Source organism: Muscardinus avellanarius, assembly GCF_963383645.1.
Source record: "Muscardinus avellanarius genome assembly, chromosome: 8".
Lineage (NCBI taxonomy): Eukaryota > Metazoa > Chordata > Mammalia > Rodentia > Gliridae > Muscardinus > Muscardinus avellanarius.
Window position 1 is genome coordinate 612,383 of NC_137794.1, and position 17,384 is coordinate 629,766.

Sequence of the window (17,384 nt, forward strand, 5' to 3'; positions counted from 1 at the left end):
AGTGAGATCAGCCACTCACAGAAAGTGAAGGGTCCTGCTCTCTCACAGGCAGGAGTAACTGGGAGACAGAGGCCTGCAGGCCCCAGTGCAGTGAGGGAGGGCTGGGGGTGGGTGCAGGGGGAAGAGAGAATTAGCCCCTGATGCTATGTAATATATGAAACAACAATGCCAACCTGAATATCATGTGTGGGGAAGGAGAGGACTGGGGAGGGGGCAGGGGGCACACCGAGCACGGTGTGCATGTGGGTACCTATCGCTCTGAAGTACAATGCACAACAGAAGTACATATCCCCGGGCATGGTGGCGCACACTTGTAATCCCCACACTTGGGAGGTGAAGACAGGAGGACCGCAGGTTTGAAGCCAGCTTTGCTGGCTTAAGAGACCCTGTTTCCAAAAATAAAAAATATAAAAATAGGTCTGGGAGTGTAGCGCGTAGGTAGAAGGGTTCCATCGCTAGTACCACCACCAAAAAAAAAAAAAAAAGTATATATCCATATTTTTTTGGAAAAAAGTATATGTATATATTTTTGGAAAAATAAATGTGTGAGTCTATGGAGTTAGAAAATTATTTCAAATCTTATGGCTCATATATGAAAGAAAAATAATGAAAATTTCCCAAGTTTGACAATAATCACAATTTATACAATATTAATAGAGACAAGTTACAAAGATGTAATAATCTTTTATAAACTCCCAATAATATAAACAACTTTTAGCCAACCATGCTACAACAAAAAGTAATTGCTATATTCTTTCTATGGAAAATAATATTAGAAAATAGATTTTTTATGAGATTTATATGAGGTGGTGATAAAAATTAGACATGATAAAATATAAGGAGAAGGTATTATAGATATATTACTTACTTTAAATATTTTTTTGGATTTTGTTTCATTTTGTTAAAGCCTATGATTTGCTGTGATTTATTTTCTCATTATTTACATAAGTATTCAATTTTGTATCTACTTTTGAATTCATGTTTTTTTCTTCTTTTCTTAAAAAGGACTTCCCAAATTGCAACACTCAGGCCCCATAATACCCAGATTCTCTTCTGGTCGTGGTATTTGTCAGATGGCTGTCTTGATCGAGGAGTGTGACTTGTGAAAAGTGCACTTCTTTTTACAGTTACACTCCCAGCCCTATTTTTTATTCTTTATTTTGAAACAGGGTCTCACTGAGTTGCAAAGGGCCTCATTAAGTAGCTGAACCTGGATCCATGAACCTGGATCCTCCTGTTTCAGCCTCCCAAAAGCTGGGATTACAAGTGTGTGCCACCACGCCCAGCTACCGATGAACGTTTTAAAGTATAAGTATGTCCAAAGTATTGCATAGGGCTTACTAAAAAGTAAAATTATTTGTTTGGCTGAAAATCAAATGTAACTTTCTCTTTTCTGTGATAGCGAGGACTGAACCTAGGGGCATTTCTGAGCTAGACTCTCAGCTCTTAAAAACACATTCCTTTTTTGTTATGAAACAGGGTCATGCTAGGTTGCCTAGTGTTGCTACCTTCATTTGATAAATCGGGTGCCCCAGACAGAGAACAGAGCCTCTATCAATGTCTATCAATGTTGTAACAGTGCTTGACACAGCATGCAGCCTCGTGAGACGTAGGTGTTCAGAAGATGGATGGCTGTGGGAGCCACAGGAAATCTGTTTGCCAAAGTGGTGTAGAACAGAACAGCCAAAGCAAAGCCTTTAATAGGCTTCCCGGAGCACAGAACCCAGCAATGCACAGCCTTGGCTCTCAGGGAGGCAGAGGTGAACATGGATCCGCCTGTGCGGCTGCTGTCGGAGTGGACAGGACTCCCAGCAGAGCTCGCCACTGAGAGAGAAGAGGCCGCAGGCAGGAGACAGAGGCTCTGCAAACAGGACCGAGGTTCCTGTGAGAACCAAGTGAGCCCGTGCGCAGGTGAGCGCGGCTTTTTCTCTAGGCCTTTCCGGCTGCCCATCTCTGCCACACACGTCGGCCTCGGTAAACGAGCAGAGCGGTGCTTTCGGCTGTCAGAGCAGCTGTAGATCATGCCTAAGAATCATATCTCAGGCTGCAAGTAAAGCAGGGTCCCTCTATCAACTTCCACAATCAACTCCCTCCTGGACACACTGACGGAGGCCACCTTTGTCTTTGCAGGTGCAACCCTGGACAGCCTGTTTGTAAAGTAAGCACGCTCTCCGGGAAAGGCAGAGGCTGCCCCCACCTCCAGGAAGCATCTGGCTGCCTTGCCACAATCAGAGCTGTGTCACAGGCCCGAAGGGCAGCGAGGAGGCCGCAGGATCAGCTCTGTGCCTGACCCACACCAAACAGGTCAGCAAGACTCTCCTCGTCCAGTTCTGTCCCTTGCCTTGAGCCTGCTACCACCTCCAGAGGGAGGTCTGGGGGGCCTTTGGCCAGTGCAGCTGCATTTAGGAACATACAATTTGGGAAATACAATACTAGTTTTATAAACATCTGACTGATGTTTGAAGAATGACCATATCTAAAAGCCACTGATGGGAGAATGGCCCTGGGTCAGCACCCCTCCCTTGGGGTGTTGGACAGCTGCTGGAGCCAAACTGAGCCACCAAGGGATGTATGTGGGCCATGCCCCTGCCTCCATGGCAATCAGCAAGATCACTACCTGAGACAGAGCGTTTCCAGTGCCTCTCCCTCTGTGCGGTACGCTGGTCCTTGCTTCCATGGGGTCCTGGGATTTTACTGGGGATGGAACATTCTAGAAGCTGATGGCCTTCTTCCCACCCCTCCCCCACCTCCTCCAGGAAGAGTTCATTTCAAAGGGGATTCTCAGGCGTGTCGTTAAGAAGCCAGTAAGAGACCGACTCTGCTACACTTGACAGGCGGGGCCTCCTGGACGATCAGTCTTAGCCTGACTTTCGTCCTTGTTACCCCTGGCTACCGCAAGACGCAAGCCCCTCCGGGCGACTTCGTCTCACACGGTGTTCTGGACTCCCTTGCAGACCTGCCTGCTCCAGGGCTGCCTCAGGCTGCCCTCTGCCCTCCACATGCTCGGCATTTTCAAAGACCCCTTGAGCTGCTCTGTCTCCTGACCCCAGCGTCCCCCTCGAGGAGGGGTGCTTGTTGTCCTGCAGTATGGATACCTACGGGCCAGCACTGTGGGCCTTCTTTCTAGCTTCTTGATGTCACTTCAAAGCCACTGTTTCTACTTCAACGCCGAGGCGAGATCATGCTCGCTGAGCTCTGCGCTGGCTTCCTCTCTCCAGTTGTCCTTGGTGTGACTCAAATTGGTCCAAGGTTTGAGCACGCCTCCAGCGGCCCCTTGCAGCCTGGGCTCCGGCCCCCTCTGCCCTCCCAGCCCATTTCCTGTCAAAGATCTTGGATTACTTCAATGTCTACAAAGAAACTGTGGTCTCAGAATTCCTTAACCTCCAGCAGCCTACAATGATTTGCATCTCTACATCTTTATGTTACTCTTTGATCTGGAAAAGTGAGTTTCTGCCCCCACTCTTTGAAATTACTTTGGCAAAGGTCACCCATCCTCAATCACTTCCCAGTCAAATCCAACAGACTGCCGCTCTCATCTGATTTGGTCTCGCTGCAAAGTCGAGTTCTCTTAATCTCCTGGCTCTCAGCCTGCAGCCTGCCTGCCCAGCGAGGTCTTGCCAGCTCCCTCCCGCCTCTCGCCTCTCTCCTTTGTGGGTTCTTCAGCCTTGGCCCACTCCTCCTCAGCAATACTGGGTCAACACACTGCTCTGTCTTTGGCCCCTTTGCTCTTTTTCCTTGATATTTATTTCACTGGACCACCTGATCCACTCTTTTAGCTACAAGTCAATGACATACCCAGGTCTCAAATTAGCCCCTTGCCTTGAACACCTGTAGCTCTGACATTCCTGTCTCACACACTCTCAACATCCCTAGTCTAACTCCTCGGGTCTCCCTCCAGCTGCTCTTCATGGATTCCCCTTGGTCAATGGCAGCACATCCGCGTGGAGACCTGGGCAGCAGCCTTGGGTGTTCACCTGCCCCACTGGTCGGTCCTGGCTGGGTGCCTACTCATCTCATCTGCTCCATCCCCACTCAGCCCACTTGGTGCAGGCCGTCAGTGTCTTTCCTGGTGGTTATTGCAACAGTCCTCATCTCCCCTCCACTCTCCACTCTCCACTTTACTCTCTGCATTGCTGCCAGTAACCTTCCTGCAACAGAAACCTGACCATGTCATTTTCCTGTTAAAGGTTACAATGGCTCCCCACTGCCCAGAAAATAAAGTTGTAAATTTGGAAAATGGCTTTAAACTTCCCATGAACTGGTCCCTCATCAGCTTTATTTCTTATGAAACACTACCCTATTCTCATAATCCTTTGCTCTAGTCAAACAAAAGGCCACGCCACAAATGCCTCAAGCCCCACACGCCACGCCCTTGCTTTGGGAAGCATCCCGGGTCTTGTTAGCCTTAGTCACCAATGCCATGCACAGCCGGCACCTTGCTTTAGTCCAGTGGATTCTGATTAAGTGGATTATCAGGAGCATTACAGCCTCAGCTAAGGGCAGTCCTTTGTGCTTGCCAGCGCTCCTGCGGTAGAGTGGCTGATACTATCCATCTCACCTACGGCAGTACAAGTGTTCATGCTTCTATGGAGCAGACAATGACTGGGGAAGGAAAAACGTTTATTCCCAAAGTTTGGGCAAGACACTGTGTGTGTGTGTGTGTGTGTGTGTGTGTGTGTGTGTGTGAGAGAGAGAGAGAGAGAGAGAGAGAGAGAGAGAGAGAGAGAGAGAGGAGAGAGGGAGGGAGACCTTCTGTTTCCTACAAGGCTCAAAAGGACTTAGGTTTTGGCACCCTAAGGAGGAATGCAGAATATATTTCATCATGAAAACAATGTCAAAATAGTGATTAGATTATGCAATTCCTATATTTGTTTAGCTTTATGGATCATATTACTACAGAGTTACATTATGGGCTGTAGTTATATAATTTGGCTAAACTAAGCATTACGCGGGTGTTTTAGAAATTCTGGAGAGCTCTGCGGTGGACGCCGTGATGCAGAGAATAAAGGACTCGCTCTTCAAGCTGCCAGGAGCACATCTGAGGGTAGTCATCCCTGTCAACCCTATGTGGGGATTTTCTTAGTTGGAAGAAAATTTCCTCACTGAAAGCCACGCTTCTTATGGACCCGCCCATAGCCCGTGACCGGCCACCAGGAGGGTGGAAGGCCCTTGCCTCCCTCGCTCAGGAAACTCTGAAAGGCCTGTCCAGCTGCAGAGCCCTTCGGGTGAGTTGAGGCCTTCGCCAACTGAGGGCGCCATGGCATGGTTCACCTTCTCCTTCCCCAAGTCCTGTGTCTGTGCTCTCACCCCACAGTGCTGTCCCGAGGGCACGTCCGCACCCGCAAGGCTCTGTGCCCAGGACATCCAGCCCACCTTATGGAGGGAATGAGGCCAGAGCCCAAAATGACCAAGCTCACGCCTGGTTAGTGAAATAAAGTTGCTGTGTTCTGACCTCGTCTTAATGTTTACAACCTTTTATCCTAGAGCCAAAAGAAGGTTCTCCTGCTCAGAACCATCAACGTCCTCTGTTTCAAAGAGCTAAGTCACTCGGGCAGCTGTCATCCATGACTGTTTGGTTAGGATATCCTACCAGGCGCCAGCGTAGCACCTCTCCTAAGCGCTGTTTGAAAGGAGCCCTGAAGAGTTCATTTGCTGGAGCAGTAATCCCTACTTGATGGACAGAACCGAATATAAACACAGCTTTCCACCCCAGGCCTTCTCACCTTAGGGCAGGCTGAGGAAATGGCTATTTACTTCCTTCTTAAGCAGGTGGGAGAGAAGGAGGTAGATCACAGTCCACTGTTTTCTTGGTGATTCTAGAACAGTGCTCATGCATGCTGACGCCGGTAAGCAGAAAGTAACCCACTATGGCCTTCTCTTTTCCCCTTTCTAGCTCTCCCCTGACTGTGCTCTGCCTTCCTTCTCATCACCGTCCTTAGCAACCATGGACTGAACCTCTGAAACTCTGAGTCACGACACACTTCCCTCTAAGTTGTTCTTGTCAAGAATTCTGGTCAAAGCAATGAAAATCTGACTAACACAATGTCTGGATATTTTTATTTTGCAGGACTCAACTATATAGGCCTTTCTTGAGCTTTCGTCACACTGAAAGACAGATCTGTCCCTCCCCTAGAATAAAAATGGAAGAGGTGCTCAGAGACTGCGACTTCCAGGATAGATTAATAGGGAGGAGGGAGGAGGGAGACGCAGAGTTGGCTGGTAGATGGGTACACAGACGGGTGGGTGGGCACAGAGATGCTTGTAGGTATCTATACCTAACCTACGCTAGGAGTTGAGTCCCATTGGAGGCCAGCTTGCATTACTTTGGAATATACATTGATCTTTATTCTCTGTTAACAGATAAAATGAAAATGTGGGAGTAAATATAATCCTTGACTTTTGGGCCTGAAGGCAGGAACCTGCGGGATCGCTCATTTTTGTCTGTGTGCCTTCTCCTCCTTCTTTTTCAGATGTTGTTTTTCATTTCACTGGCTCTGTAGACGTTCAAGGAGGAGGGATGCAATGCTTCCCTGAAGTTGTACATGGAGCGAGCTTTGATTAGCTGTTTGGCTGGCACAGTCAGGGAAGGAGAAGGTGAACCGTGCCGTGGCGCCCTCAGTCGGCGAAGGCCTCAGCTCACCCGAAGGGCTCTGCAGCTGGACAGGCCTTTTGGAGTTTCCTGAGCGAGGCAGGCAAGGGCCTTCCTACCCTCCTGATGGCCAGTCACTGGCTATGGGCGGGTCCATAAGAAGCTCTGCAGAGACACAACTGACCACAGACCCACAGAGAAGGCAGCAGTCCACTTCCTGACTTTTCCTTCAATTCTATTCATGGGAAATGCAAAGATGAAGGTACGGTTGGTTCAAAAAGAGAGGGCGAGGTGAATCATGAGAGATTTGAAAAGTAGAGGTTGGTTCTATGACTGAGGCCTACCCAGAGCAAGCTGGAAAGGACTTTAGTAACAATCTGAATCTGAATCTTTTTTTTTATGTTTGGTTTATGGGTGGGTTTTGCCTGCACTGACTTCTTGAGCTTTTCTTTTCAACTTAGTGGAGGTCTGGTATGTTAAGATGTATAAACAGCAGCCTTTGGTCTCAAGAGCAAGCCTCTGAGGAACAGTAAGGCAAATTCAGGGAAGCACTCCAGGATCGAGGCAGCCTCCCACGGTGGGTCCTTGTCTTCCTCTGTCCCTGTGGCTGCACTGGGGAGGGAGCAGTCCTCCACAAAGCCTTTTCCTGTTGATTGCCTCTTCCATGCTTCCGTCGCTCCCACACCTGATCTACGATGCTTCCTGAACCAAGTAGTCCATGGAGCAAGCTTTGATTAGCTGTTTGGCGGGTACAGTGCTCTACAGAAACACAAACCATCTACTCCAGCTCCAGACACCTTGTCTCCAAAAGAACAGAGAGTTGTGAGAAATACCTCTCCAGAACACACCCATCCCTCAGCACCATGCCCCCTTCTGCTTTGCTTTTTTTTCTTGCAACCCAGTGAAACAAATCCCTTGTGTAGCATCTTAAAAATTAAAACAATATGCACACATATAAAGGTAACAGGGGGGACGTTCCCACCTATTCCTCTACTCCCTCTCCTGGAAGCAACCGTCCTAGCAATTTCCCACTCATTTTTCTGGCCTTACATTCTTTGACTTCCTGAACATCTCCAAGGCCCCAGCTAAACAAATGGCCCGTCATTGTTACATAGCCCCGACCTTCCGCCGCTCTGGCTTGCTGCTACGCAATGCCTCTGGAGGGCTCTCTAGTGAACTGTGCACTCAGTTTCATTTTCTGATTCGATGGGACTCATTTTCAGTATAAAGTGGGGGGGGTGGAAGAAGGGAGTGGGCTGTGGGTGAGAGTGTCACAACAGTTCAAAGATGGTCAGATTGAACTGACCATCTCTCTGCACTGGAAATAGCCCCAGGATGGTTCATGAAAGGTGACAACACTACACAAGACAGAAATGTCTTGAAAACACGAGGCTTATCAATTTTTATATTGTCCTTAGTTTACATAAGCCTCTCATATATAAAGCATTGGGCTTCTAGGATCTTAAACACATGATCAACTCTCCCATGAATCGCTGCTCCATGGAATTCACTCGCCCACAACAGTTTTCATTCTATTTGTAGTTTTGAAAAAGAAAAAGAAAAAAAGTCAATCCTCCATCAGTTCCTTCTTCAAACGGTTAGGCCCTTATGAGTCCATTTGTGAACCTACTCCTGTTTAAAAGTTGCTGCTATCACTGTACCCGGCAACAGTAAAATCAACTCAAAACCCTTTCAGCATAAGGCTGCCATCAGGAACCTTATCTCATTTGTACTTAGACTTTACAATTTCCATTATTTTTCGGCAATTCTCTATTCATGTAAATTTAATTTATTCTCCAAACAAAACTACAGCATGTCTGGATAGCTGTATCAAGGGCAGAGAAGAGTTCTTTAAAAAGTTGACTATTATAAGGGAGAAGGATTGTGAGATGCTCGGGAGAAGTATTACAAGAAGCCGATGGTGTGCACAAGAAGAAATGGAGATAGAGATAGAAAAGGTCTGGCACCAGGAAGGGCTGGGCAGTGATAGCCACGGCCACCCCTGCATGGGCATGGTGCGTGTGCCTTTGGAATGGCCAGGAAATGGGTCCCCTTCTCCATGAGCCATGGGCTCTGACACAGGCCTGCCTACGAGCTCTCATTTAGCAGGGTAGGGGCAGAAGGAGGTGACGGCTTTCCTCCCCCTCCCAGGGGTCCTGGTAGCACACCTACAGCGAAAATCAGATTCACAAGAAAGCACGGCAGATTTATTTAATCACATCTTATGTGATGTGGAGCCTTCAGATGAAGACCCAGGGAAAACTATTTTGAGGCTTAGGTTCCATGATAGTCATATAGAGCTATGGCTGGGCAGAGACATGATCTAATGTCATAAGCCATGGTGGGGGAGACCAGCAGGCCTGCCTGTCAGACTCTTGAGCTCTGCAGCAGTCTTTCCTACTAAGTAGAGGGCAGGATCACTTCTGCAAGGAGGGTCTTCATGACCTGCTCCGCTCAGACAAGGTAGGTCAGAGCAGTATTTATGCCAGCTCTTACATAGGAAGGTGTGGGAATGGGGAGGTCGAGTGTTTCTAGGTTTTATGGCTGGCTTTGGGGAGAGGGAGTTTTAGTGTCTATGGCCTATCTTAGGGGGAGAGTGGGGACTGGAGAGAAAGAGCAGAAAGTTAGAAAGAGAGTCTGCTATCTTCTTTTGACTTCCGAAAGAAGAGACGCCAGCTCTGCTCTGGACCTCCAGCCACATCAGTCACCACAGCAGCAGGGAGGGAGCACTGTGACTCCCAGCCTCAGCGAAGACCCTCGCCAGCTACTGGAGGCCAGGGCCAGTCTGTACTTCACCTTCAGCACCCTGGCCCACCGACTCCCCAGGTGCTCCTGATCCCCGGCCTCTCCTGTCCTCGGTCCCCGGCCCCTGGGGCTGCACCGCGGTCACACCTTCTACCCGGCCATGGGGTCCTAGCATCTATCAGCCCTGCAGTGGCTAGCACTGTCTCCCTGTGAGGCCCTGGCCCACAGCCCGGGTGCCAGCCGTGTCTGCCTTCTCCCTTCATGTGCTCCCCCACTCGGCTCCCACCCCCATGCCTCTCTCCCTTTTCCTGATCCTTCTGCCCTCCCTGGAGGCAGGGTTGCTGGCACAGGCTCTCTCAGAAGCACACAGCTATAGCTTTGAGGTCTCTTGTCTGGAGGTTCTTCTGTCTCTGTATGTATATACTGAGCTCAGAGCTCACGATTTGTCTATACATGTCCTCACCTATACTATGGGGTAAAACAAGAATTTGTCTCATAAGAAAAGGATTAAATGAGTCGATTCAGGCAGAGAACTTAGCAGGCCTTGTACCTGGCATGCACCAGGACTATGTAGCCTCTGGCTGTAATAATTAATAACAACACAATTAGCACTGTGCTTAGAATAAAGAAGGTGCTCAACAAATAAATGTTGAATGAAAGAAGAATGAATAAATGGATGGAAAAACTATAGAAGTCGCCAACTCACATGGCTCCACCTTTCCCCCACCAGCTGCCATCCACCATGGAATACAGCAAAGCTGCACGGAAGAGAGTCAGGGAGTCAGCAGGGTTTCACTGCCTGCTGCTCCCGTGATTAATGGTAAACAAATAGAATTTTTGTTTTCCCTAAGTTTGCATTCATTCTACTTCACTGTTAAAGGCTACTCAAGGCAGGGAGAGTCAGAACTAGAGATACAGGAATGCAATGCCACAGACTATATAGCTCCACATTTCTTAATATTGTTTCTGTTAACTAAAAACGTGCTTCTCAACGAGCAGCAGCACTTTAGAAGGAGAAGAGTAACTGTATTATGACTTTACCTCTAAAGGGTAACTACGGTCAACATTTTGGTTGCTATTCTTTCAGACACACCTGCACACACACTTTAGAATGTGGCGCTGACGTCCTGCACTCAAAGGGGGCTGCGACCCTTGGCCACTTCTCTTTGAGAGGCAGGGGTCTATTTCCACCCCCTTTTTTCTAGGCTGGACCTGAGACTAGTTAGAAGCAACCCTGGGTAATTTCCAAGGCTGGGCCTTTAACAATCTCCTGCCTTCATCTCCTGGGGGCTCTTCAGAGCATGGCCACCACATGGGGAGGCCGCTTCGCCAGCCACAGGGGAGGCCCACATCCCGACTGGGGACACTGAGCCCTTCCGGTGGTAACCAGTGCCTACCACGGCGCGAGGGCCCCTTAGCCTTCCGGCGGGGCCACGGCCCTTGTCAGTGCCAGGTGAAGCACCCTACTCTTTATGCCAAGGTGGTCAGATCCTTGATAAACTCCTGCATGGCAGGCAGTCCTCCCAACAGAGTTCACACAGAGAATGCCAATTTACATTGCCCAAGCGGGGGTGGGGGGCTCTTCACCTCTGTGTTCCGGCATACCCCATGTGTGAGGCTGCTTGGTGCCCAGGGAAGGAGCCAGTCACCGACTGCGCCCTGGGCTACCTGACACGGAGGACGATGCGCCCCGCACTGGGACCCGGGGCTCCGCAGGGCAGTACTGACATGCCGCCCAGGGCAAGGCCAGGGAACACAAGCCGCGTCGGCTGCATCTTGTTCTGTTAATTTATTGCTCCCTAAGGTTGTGATAATATTTTAGAATTATTTTGCTGCAGATAGCTCACGTGGATTTAGACATAAACGCAGCATCATAATGTTAACAGCAAGATATCCGACATCCCTGCCTCTTACATCAGAGCAAGCCCCCCTGTCTTTAAAGTTAACTTTTCCACTCTGGACCATTCTAATTCTATGTCTGCATGCTGTGAAAATTCATTCTAGCTTCTTCTCAATTCGGTCATCAAACCGGGAAACTGGCATTTAACTTGAGATTTAGTAGGAGAATACTTCTAACAAATATATTCTTGCACGTTGAAAACTGATGGGTGCTGCATTGAAATTCATTCCGGACAATGAAGAATGCTGGGATCTAGCTGACTGACCTGCTCTGTTGTGGAGCCAGCTGGGCCTGCTTCCCAGCGCAGCGAAGTCCTGGGCCTGTGTGGGGGCTGGGGCTTGCAGCGCCCTCTGACCTTCTTCTGGGTCCCCAGGCGAGTTCTGGGCGCGTCGGGTTCCACACGCGTCCACGCCTGACAAGTAGAGAGCGTCCTGTGTTTTCTTCTTTTCCTTTTTCAGCATGTTGACCAGAATATCTGAAATCTGACTTAAGGATATAGTGACTCAAGCTAGATTATGATGATCAAAACACATCCCAGTGGATAGTGTCAATACTATTGGCGACTTAACACAGAGCAGAGACAGACTTAAACCTCTCAAAGTTCTATACAAAGTAATGCACAATTTAAGCGACTACTAGTCTTTTAGCATGGCACCAATATAAGAAAAATTAGCAAACTCAAGGATCCTTGAAATGTTCTGTTTTGTCTTAACATTTTTGCAGAAGGGTTAGGAAGGAGCAAGGTGAACGCGGAGAAGTGGCGGCAGTGGAGCGTGTCCCTGAGTAAGCCAGGACGGCCTCGGGACGCCCTCCTCACCCAGCTTGCACTGGCTGTCCAGGAGGCAGCAGGAGGAACAGAGGGAAGAAGGACTCAGCACCTGGCAGACGGGTCACGCCGGCCGCGGGGTCCAGGGTGCAACCCAGGGCAGCCAGTGCCAGGTCCACGTGCTTATCCAAAATACAAATGGGACTGCAAGTCACTTTCATTTCAGTCTCTGACCTTTAGCTCCAAATGGAAGCGACAAGAGACGAATTATTAGCTGGGCATGGTGGCACACGCTTGTAATCCCAGTACTGAAGAGGCTGAGACCGGAGGGTCACAGGTTCACAGCCAGCCTCAGCTACTTAGTGAGGTCCTCTACAACTTAGTGACTTAGTGAAACCCTGTTTCAAAATAAGGAATAAAAAAAAAATAGGACTGAGGGTGTAACTTGGAGGTAGAATGCTCCTGGGTCCCAAACCCAGTTCTGCAAAAAATAAGTGACTTATTGTCATAGATATATTATTTTAAAATATACCTCTGTGGACCATTTAGAAACACCAGGAGCACTGGTGAGTGGATGGAAACCGCTGCTCACTCTGCACCCAAGACACCAGGACGCTCAGAGTTCTGCCTGTCCACTGGGAGAAAGGCTGTGGCCCCTTTTGAGGACCTTAGAATTCTGAATACGTACGAAGATGGATGCAGGATCTTGAGCATCTGGAGAAATGCCTTTCTTAGAGTCCTGGATGCACGGGGTGGGAGAGAGAAGGCCGCTCCGCAGAACGGCGGGAGGAGCCCATGCACTGGCCTTGGGCAGGCGGTGTGGTGGGCAGCGGTCCCTGCCCTCCTCTCAGTTCTGGCTGCAGCGTGTCTCTCTCGCCGTCTCACACGGTAGCCTCCAGTCCTTCCTGTGAAACCATTTGTGCTCACCGCAGGTGTTCATGTCCTACATCTAGACAGCAGCGTGCTAAGAAAGACAGGCTGTGCCCGGCTCTGCCCCTCCGTGCAGCTGCGTCCAGTGGTACCTCGCACACCACAGGGGCAGAGGCTGTGTTCTCAAAGTCGGTGGCATTGACAGGCGCCATTCCAGGCAGGGTATGGAGCAGTCAAGGAGTGGATGCCCTTCTCATGCCCCCGGAGCAGATGTTCTGCTGGGGAGACAGGATGCCGCGCAGGCCTGCAAGCATGTGTGTGCAGATACATGTGAGTCACAGTGCCTGAGAGCTATGCTGCAGAGGGCGAGGGAGATGGGGCAGCGACTCCACACTTGGTACTAGAAAAGGCCTAACATTTATGTTCAGTGACAAGAAAAACCAGCCAGGGGAGAAGCATGGAAGCAGAGGAGATGGGCGAGCTTCTGGAGGACTGGGCTTGGCAGTGGTTTTGACGCTACAGTCCACAATCCCACACCCTAGAACACTCAGGTAAGACCCCATGACAGCAAATCACCTGCCCCCGGGTGTCAGTTGTGCCCTGGATAAAAAACCCCAGGTCAGAAGAAAAACAAGAGCTGGTGTGACTGGGCAGCCCAACATGGGGGGAGGCAGGCAGGCAGGCAGGCAGAAGGCGGAAGGGAGTCACGTAGCGCTTGTCGCTGGCCGTGAGCCCACGTCCACTGGATGCCCTGAAGACCTGAACTAGAGAAGCGGGCCTTCTGCTCTGGGCTTCGTGGAGACCATGGCTCAGCTCCCTGTTGCCTCCTTCTTCTCCCCCATCTTCGTCCTCTCCCTTCCCTCATTTCTAGCTGGGCCTTTGGGCCAAGAGCAGTGCTGGGTGCTGATCAAGCTGTATTTTGTGCAGGTACTTCTGAGCTGTTTGCAGACCTATCGGTAAGATGACAAGATTCCTGTACCCTTTTGGAGGACGCTGCATGTCCTCTGGGGCCGGTGGTCTGCACCTGCACTCAGCATCTTCTCGCCATCCTGGGACAGCCTTGGCCTTCTGGATTCTAGGAATAATGGCGGGGAAGTGTCCTCCAGCTGGCCCTGTGGGGGTGTTGGTGGACGTGAGGGTCGGGACGATGACCGTTCACCGCCTTCTTCCTTGTCCCGAGTCGACGTACCATGGCTCTGTGCTGCTCCAAGTGCCTTGTGTCTCCGTGCCCTCAGGGCAGAGAGTGGCATCACGGAGCAGCCGCAGTGCTGAAAATGAAGGCCAAGGCTCCCATCCAGGGCACCTGGCTTCTTGCCACCCCGCCTCCAGCACACCATCATTTTGAATAGGGACTCAGATGGAGGAAGCCCTGTTTCAGGTAATCACAGTCAGGAAAGACTCCCGAGTAGCCTCACATGAACAGGGGACCCGGACTCGCCACGGCAGAGAAGGGAGAGGATGTACGTCTCTCCTGCTCTGTTGTTAAAATAAGTATAGACGAAGAAGCCTGGACAGGTCTTCTCTGCCACATCGCGTTTCATCTCTCCCGCCTGCACATCACTCTTATGCCGGGACGGGGATGGTGGCCTTGGTACTTAGGGGGAAGATTCTAGAGGAGGTTGGAACCCAAGAAGAAGCAGAGCTTGGGCTGGGGTTGGGCAGGTCTGGGCCCGCAGGGGCGTCTAGGAGGCCCTGGGGCAAGGGACAGGGAAGGGAAGACTCCGCAGCGTGCAGCCTCGTGGGTGGCTGTGTGGGCAAGGCTGCAGCTCCACGGACGGCCTGGGCCTGCGAATACCCAGCAGGCAGAGGAGGCTGTTAATTGGGCAGCGTGCCTCCTCCACAGCATTTGGTTTGCTTTCACCTCTCTATTACTGGACTTCCTTTGATGGAGACTATTTTTATGCATCTTGTACAATAGCTGACGCGAAAGTATCTTTTAGTAATTTAAAAGAGTGGGCAAAATATCTGTTTATAAAGAATTGACCTGAGCCATTTCTTGTGATTAAATGCGACACACGTCATCAAAATGTCAGATCTTTTACTCGAAACTTGAAAGATAAAATGAGGAGCCGCCCTGAAGAGCACGGGGCCAGGGCCCGAGCGCCCACTGGGCTCTCCAAGTGACCACCCAGCCTGCGGCTGGAGCAGCGCACACTCTTTGGGCCCCTGCCACCCGGATGGCCTCCAGAGCCAGTGAGAGCACATCTCCAATGCTCGTCTACACCCCTTCCAAATGTGGGAACATTTGTGAGCGGAACCCAAAGCAGTAGATCTGGCTTTTAAATAAAAAAAGTTACATTTAAACCGGTCTCTGTTCTTCATAAGCTAAACACCATTTGCCAGCTCTCGGTCTCCATCTGAGCTTCACCCGCACGCCAGCCACAAAGTCTGGGCTCTGGGGAGGCTGTGGTCAGCCAATGTCCGGTCAGCTGGCTAAAATAACCAGCTCACTCACTGGCTCGGGACTGAACCAGAGAGAGTGCCACGGAAGTCAAAAACTATTTTAAAAGATTTAATGTGAAGAGACGGCGTAAAAAAGCTCACACTTTTTTCATTACCTGAAATGTTCTCTGTGAGAGTAACTATATAGGCCAAAACTAAAGTGCAGCTTTCTCTCCCAGCCACTGTCCCCTGGCCGCTGCTGTTTGCTGAAGGAACGTTTTGTTTTCAATGGGAAGCAGCGTGGTGCATGGGAAATGGCGGCCTTAGGAGCTAAGGGGCTCTGGCGGCCTGCTCTGACTGTCCCCAGCCCTGCGGCCCTGCGGCCCCGCGGCCCTGCGAGCCAGGCCCGGCTCCCTTCGCTTTGGGAAGGATACTGATTTCATTGTCTCTCTGCTGTAGAAGGTCGCGTAGCTTCTTGTATTCTTGCTCTGGTACTGGTTCTTGGCAGTCGTGAGGTTCTCGGCTTTCAGAGGAGACTGTCTTCTTCCCCTGGACCTTCCTGTCATTCAGTAGTTCCTGGAAGTTGGAACAGAATTTTTTGTGCTCATGTTTTTATTCCAAATTTTCTTTGCTTCTTTTTCTGGTGGTGGTGGGGGCATCTTGGGGACTGAACCCAGGTGCGTTCTTCTACCTCTGAGCTACACCTCCAGCCTTTCCACTTATTATTTATTTATTTATTTGTTTGTGGTACTGAGATTGAGCCCAGACATTTTATCTCTGAGCTACACATCAACCCTTTATTTTTTTTAAATTCAGAAACAGGGTCTCACTAAGTTGCTGAGGCTGGCCCGATGCTGTGGTCCTCCTGTTTCAGCCTCCTGAGTCCTGGGACATGATAGGTGTGGCCACTGTGCCCGCTTGCTTCTTGGGCTCTTTTCCCCTTACAGTCCCGCACACACCAGGCATGGCTGCCGGGTCCCTGTCTACCTGCCTCCTCTCAGCCTGCTCCCCACGTTCATCTCCCTCCCTCGAGTGGAGACGCCTCTGCAGACGTTAGCCCCTCTCGGATCTTCTTCCCTTTCTCCGTGACACCACAGCACTTACTAATACTTTTCACGCAGCAGGCAGCACTTATGTATTTTAACGATTCTCTGCAAACCTGTCTTCTCCATGATTAATTCGTTCAACACTGCTTCCCCATGCCTGGCCCACGGCCAACCCACAATACGTCCTTATTATCGTAACAAAGTACACAAAACTATAATGAAGGGAGAAGTAAATGTCAATGGCATTCCTACTTCCTCACCAGGAAAGGTAACGCTCAAAGCAGAAGAAAAACACAAAACCAAACCGAACTGGTGAATTTTAAACATAAATCAGAACTGCTAAGGAAACGCAGGATACAGTTCTCTTGATGTTGTTTAAAAATAAGTGTTTTTTTGAACCTGGAACTATGCTGTGCAGAAGAGAGAGATTCTTGGCAGAAGAGTGAGAAGCCCGCGGTCTGAGCTTACTTATTGGCAAGTGAGATGTGCCCGAGAGAAGGCCAGAGAAGGGGCGCTGGCTCAGAGCTCCACCGTGTGCCCCGTGAAGCCAGGCCCCGCTCTCCACGCCGGTCAACTAGAACAGCTCACTGCAGTGAGAACGGCAGGAAATGGCTTCTGCTGGAGGAAACATCCCATTACCTTCAAATGACGGAAACAGTGGTGGATTTTACGCATATCAGCGCCAACCTCCAGTCTGCTCTCTGGATCCTGGTCTTCCAGAAAGGACGCTGTTAGTTTTTCCAGCCTAAAAATACATAATGCATGAGAAGAAAGTATGAGTTAGAAACTTCAGAAGTTTTAACGGCATTACTTGTTTGGTTACCATTTGAAGCACAGGATATTATTCTTACTTCTTTGCAGAAACACTATAATGTTATTTGACTATGGAAGCCAAGGGGAAGACACTGATAAAATGTATAAATGAGGCAATTACTTGACCAATTTCCAAGGAATTTTCTCATATGCTGCTTCAATAGGGCAATGGGTTTGATTTCTACAACATACTCATTCTAGCCAAACTCAGCTTCGTTTTGTTATTTTATCCTTCGGTTTTCCTTTTCTTTTTTCTTTCTGTTTTGAATGGAA

At 49.7% G+C, this 17,384-nt stretch overlaps 1 protein-coding gene across 1 annotated transcript in view; it reads right to left on the bottom strand.

The window, feature by feature from the left end:
* The window catches only part of KIF6 (kinesin family member 6), a gene marked incomplete at both ends in the record, with an annotated part of 233,793 nt that overhangs the window by 86,568 nt on the left and 129,841 nt on the right, over positions 1 to 17,384 (bottom strand). Inside the window, 3 exons of the mRNA XM_080700569.1 lie at positions 11,500 to 11,709; positions 15,687 to 15,828; positions 16,938 to 17,043. Of these exons, the coding sequence (XP_080556695.1) occupies positions 11,500 to 11,709; positions 15,687 to 15,828; positions 16,938 to 17,043 (458 nt within the window). The remainder of the gene's footprint in view (positions 1 to 11,499; positions 11,710 to 15,686; positions 15,829 to 16,937; positions 17,044 to 17,384) is intronic.